This window comes from Moschus berezovskii, chromosome X (genome assembly GCF_049115385.1).
Source record: "Moschus berezovskii isolate FMDL1 chromosome X, NW_MosBer_1.0, whole genome shotgun sequence".
NCBI lineage: Eukaryota > Metazoa > Chordata > Mammalia > Artiodactyla > Moschidae > Moschus > Moschus berezovskii.
Window position 1 is genome coordinate 32,863,664 of NC_142488.1, and position 4,909 is coordinate 32,868,572.

Below are 4,909 nucleotides of genomic sequence, written 5' to 3' on the forward strand. Positions count from 1 at the left end.
TGAAAAGGGAAGATTCTGACTCTTGAATGAAAAATGCTGCTTTTATTTAAACCAATCAGAAATAGTCAGGAACATGACCCAACAGCTAAGGGAACAAATAAAAAGGAGAGAGAAATTGGTTAATTCCTGGGGTAATTGGAGCAATATCTGGAGCTGGGCATCGTGGCTTCTCCCTTTAACACGTCCTCTCTTCATGTTCTTTGCAGCGCTCTGGTTTGGCCCTTGTATTCTCAATGCAATTACCCAGTTCATAACCTCTTGGATTGAGTCCATAAAGTTACAAATGGTAATAGTTCAATACAGCCCCTTAAATGATGAGGAGCTCTGAATGTCCTACCAAAAACTTGAGATGATGCTTTCTACAAGGAGTGATAGAAGCATCAAGAGGGGGGTATAAAGAGGAAAAGTTAAAATTTTACATAACCTCCTTCTCCTTCTGCCTCTGTAACTCAGCTTGCCCCTTGCAAAGTCTAGATCACATAGGTCATGTAGTCTCAGAAAGTGGGGACTTGCAATACTAGGAGCTAGAGTTTATCTCATTCACCTTTGTCCTGCTCTTTGCAATTGTCCAGCCCCTGCAAACCTGCTTAATCATGCCTGTCCAGGTTAGGCACCCCCCCGCCCCGCCCATCTTGACTGCTCTTTCCACACGCATGCAACCCCTTAGTTTAAACCACCCTATTAACAACTAGTGTTGCCCACTACAGTCTGTCTATAAAAACTCTGTAATTCCTTTGTTGGGGGTTCAGAGCTTGGAGTGTTAACTCCTCTGGGACCACCGGCATAATCAACCTGAATTCTCCAACTCTCTGAGTGTGGTGCTTGGTTTCTCAAGTACTGGTTTCTGCAACAATATAACCACACAAAATAGGACTTAAGAAAAAAGTACTTTTAAGATGTATTTAAATAGAAGGAGTTTAATTCAGAGAATTGGCTACTCAGTTGATGGTTTTCTTGGGAACCAAAAATTAGGGGGAAGTGGGGCCACAGACAGATTAGTATCAGCACAAAACAATTACCATTCCTAGGCTAGAGGGACAAAGCTAGGGTGGTATTACTGGTTTCCAGGGCCCAAGATCACTTGGTAAATGCTTGAACCATGGCAGAACTGTCTGGAAGGGCTACTGAAGCAAAGGAGGTGCAGACATTCCTAGAGAAGCCAGATGAAGCATAGAGGGCATAGAAGAAACCTGGATTCCTGCCCTTCAGTCCCCCTCAGTGCTTCCTACTGGCTGAACCTACATGGAAGCCAGAGAACAAGAAAACCTGGAAATGTAATGTACAGGCACTGTACTTGTGAGGTACAGAAAAATCCCAGGGAAATTCTCGGTTACTTGAATTCTTTTATGTAGGCCACCATTCAATCCAGGCTTTACCAAACTATTAGATCCACTTCCAGCCATGCTTCATCTTTCCATTAAATGCCAAATATCAGGTATTACCATCTTGATAAATTTTACCTTATTTAACCTTATGTTCTAGTCTCCTGGGTCCAGCAAGCTTAAAATCCATTCCCACAATACTTCGTGATTTCTTGCTTATACGAATCAACAAGAACACGCAGTTACATTGGATACAGGTGCTATTTCATTTCTGTATCTGCCCTGCACCATGACAGAACATGACCTTTCAAGGGCATTGTGGAGGCAATGGGCTTCCCAGGTGGCACAGTGTAAAGAATCTGCCTGCCAATGCAGGAGATGCAGGAGACTTGTGTTGAGAAGATCCCCTGGAGGAGGAAATGGCAACCCACTCCAGTATTCTTGTCTGGAAAATCTGATAGACAGAAAAGCCTGGTGGGCTACAGGCCATGGGGTCCTAAAGAGTCAGACACAACAGAGTATGAAAGTGTGTGTGTGTGAGAGAGAGAGACCATGGAAGTAATAAGTGTGGTGAGGTTTGTTCTTGAGGAGTTGCCTTTCTTTTGCAAGGAAACTGCCTCTGTGAAGTCATTAAAGATACTTTTTTCCTTTTTTTGCTTCAAATAAGCTTTAGTTTTAATAGACAGAACCTGGAAATGACATAAGTGTTCGTTAATAATTGATGGATCAACAACTGTATAACATTCACACACAGGGAAATATTACTCAGCAGCAAAAAGGAATAACATATGGATATTCCCCCAAACAGTAAATAATCTTGAAACAATTATGGTTACTGATAGAAGGTAGAGGGAAAAAAAACCCAAAACTCATACTGATTACATTTATATAAAATTCTAGATAAAGCAAACTAATAAATTATGAAATAAAACAATTCAATAGTTGCATGTGCATTAGGGAGGGACAAGAGGAAGAGATCATTAAGGAGCATGAGAAAACTTTTGTAGGTAAAGATACGTTCATTACCTTAACTGTTCTTACAATTTAAGCAAGTGCATTTTATTCTCTTTCAATTATAAACGAATAAAGCTGTTAAGAGATAAGATGGTTCTACAAAAAAATCTGGATCTCCCATTTCTTTGGGAAAACCAACCAACTGTATATGTGTGCTGCAGGCAGTTCCAAGGTTGGGTGATTTTGAGGCTGGTGAAATCCATTTCAGCTAGCTCACATAGAGTCAATATTGTCCATGGGAAACAGAAACTTTGGGAAAACTGCAGTAGATTCTAGATCTTTCCATAGGAGCTGGGTCATGTCCACACTGAAACTACCAGGGGGTAAGGAAAGTGGATTCCCAGTGGGTTTGTATCATTCATGATTCCCCCTAGGAAATAGGAAACAGAATGTCAGTTGGACTCAGCTAAGAGCATTGGCATAAGAACCACACCGTCTTTAGTCTATCTGCTGGTAGAAGTGGGGCAGTTTCTGCAACAGACACTAGCAATGATATACCTCAGGCCAAGGGAAGGTCCTGAGAAGGTTAGAAAATATAAAGTAGCTCCTGAAGACTTCCCACATACCTGGTAATTGATGTTGTCTTGCCCATGTGGATACTGGATGTATGAAGTTCAATTTCTGGTTGCTGGTTCCATTTCAAAGGCTACTTTCAGAGTTTTTCTTTTATGCGTCCTATGTTGAGCAAGGAGAAAGCACATTCCCCGCTCTCTTAAGGGTTCTCTCTAGTGTAAGGTTCTGGTGCTAAAAGAAAAAAAATAAACGCAAGCAAAGGAACACCAAAACTGCTACACCATGAGACCTTTCTTCACTTGACCTTTCACTGGCCAAAGGCGGGAGAGTCTTCTTTAGGCTATCCCCCATTTGCTGAATGCATAAGGCCTTGCTCCTGTGTGACTTCTCTCACGTTAACCAAGGCTGATATTATGAACACATTTCTTACAAAAAGTTGTCTTCTCAGGCTTTCTATGGTGTGAGTTTTCTTATGGAGTCTAAGGTGGGACTTCCTGATGTATGATTTTCCGCATTCATCGCACACAAAAGGCCTTTCTCCGCTATGAATTCTCTTATGTACTTTAACATACGAACTGTTCCTAAAGGATTTCCCACATTCACCACACTGATAAGACCTCTCTCTGGTGTGGACATTCTGGTGGTTATTAAACATGGCTCTGCAGTCGAAGAGTCTCCCACATGTGTTGCATTCATAAGACCTTTCTTGTAGGTAGATTTCCTGCTGCTGGACACATTACTCCTGATGGCTACAAGCTCCCTCACTTCCACTGTACTGGTGATACCTTTGTCCAGTGTGAAAGGTCTCCTTACATTCAGCACTCGTGCATAGATTATCCCCACTGTGAGTGCTACGGTGCTGCACAACTCCAGAACTGGCTGAGACGTCTTCCTCACCCTTCTCACAGGTACAGGCCTTCCCTAACCCGTGGCTATTCACAGAGGAGGCCTGGTCACTTTCCCTTTTAGTGACTGTCCCTCCACTCTGCCACCTCTGCATCTGGTCAAGGCTTACACTGAGTGGGAAAGCTCTTTCACATACTCCACACGTATATGGTTGCTGCTCAGAAGAGGTTTCCGGCTGCCCAGCCAGCTGAAAAAGGCAACTGAAGACTGGGTTACACATGTCACATAGGCGGCTCTTTTGCAGACTTCGCACATTTTATATTTTTATAGAAATACCCTGCTCAGAAGAGGGATCTCTATCCTCCACACTATGGCCAGGACTAGGGCCAGGGCTTTCCTGGCTTACCTCTGCCACTGCCGCAGCTATGCCTATCCTGGCAGGAACCTCGGGTGCTCTCTCTGGCTCTGGTGGAGAAATCAAACTGGAACTTTCAAGTCCCACTGACATTACCAGTGAAAAGTTGTTCACCACCGTCTTATGGTACAGGTGTTTCTGACTCTCAGTGAGCAGGTCCCACTCCTCTCTAGTAAAGTGGATGAATTCATCCTCAAAGGTCACAGTGCTTCTGAGGGAGTCTGTGTGTGGTGTGGCGTCCGCCATTGTCAAAGTACCAAAGCACTGAGTGGGCGAGCCTGGGTAGGCGCCAGGGAACAGGCACGGTCGTCTGTCTCACTGGCAGGGGTACAGAGTCTCACTTAACACTAACCTGGGAGTGGGGCGGCACAGAGTCTGCAAAGCACAGAGGTAAATTCCGATTGTGGAGGTAGGTCCCAGTTGCAAAATGGTCCTCTGCTCGGTGCGGTGCGGAGGCGCCAACAGAGAAGCAGCTTCCGTCCGGCGCTTCCGAGTCAACCGGAACTAAAAACAAGGATGTGCAAATGCCTCGAGACGGAGAGTCCTGCCCAGACACCAGCGTAAAGATATTTTTTTCCTAGTCCGGGAATGGCTGACTTCCTTTGATTGGCGAGCGGAAAGAAGGCTTCTGCTGTGAAGGTGACTTGAGGCAATTTTAAAAGTTACAGTTTTCAGCTTCATTCAGGTCCATCCAACTGCCTCCATTTCAAATTTGATAGTCTTGTTTTCAGCCCTTCCTGCACTCGAAAATGTGTTGATGTTACGAATTAACTTTTTTTTTTTTTTACACATACATTGC

General features: G+C 44.0%; 1 protein-coding gene across 1 annotated transcript; it reads right to left on the minus strand.

Annotated features, from left to right (window-relative positions):
- Nucleotides 1–681: 681 nt before the first annotated feature.
- Nucleotides 682–4,356, minus strand: LOC148773258 (zinc finger protein 671-like). Its single transcript, XM_088834259.1, has 3 exons — nucleotides 4,102–4,356; nucleotides 3,635–3,942; nucleotides 682–844 (listed from the first exon to the last, which is right to left on the minus strand). The coding sequence occupies exons 1-3, from the start codon at nucleotides 4,354–4,356 to the stop codon at nucleotides 682–684; spliced, it is 726 nt and encodes a 241-aa protein (XP_088690385.1).
- Between the last annotated feature and the right edge of the window lie 553 nt (nucleotides 4,357–4,909).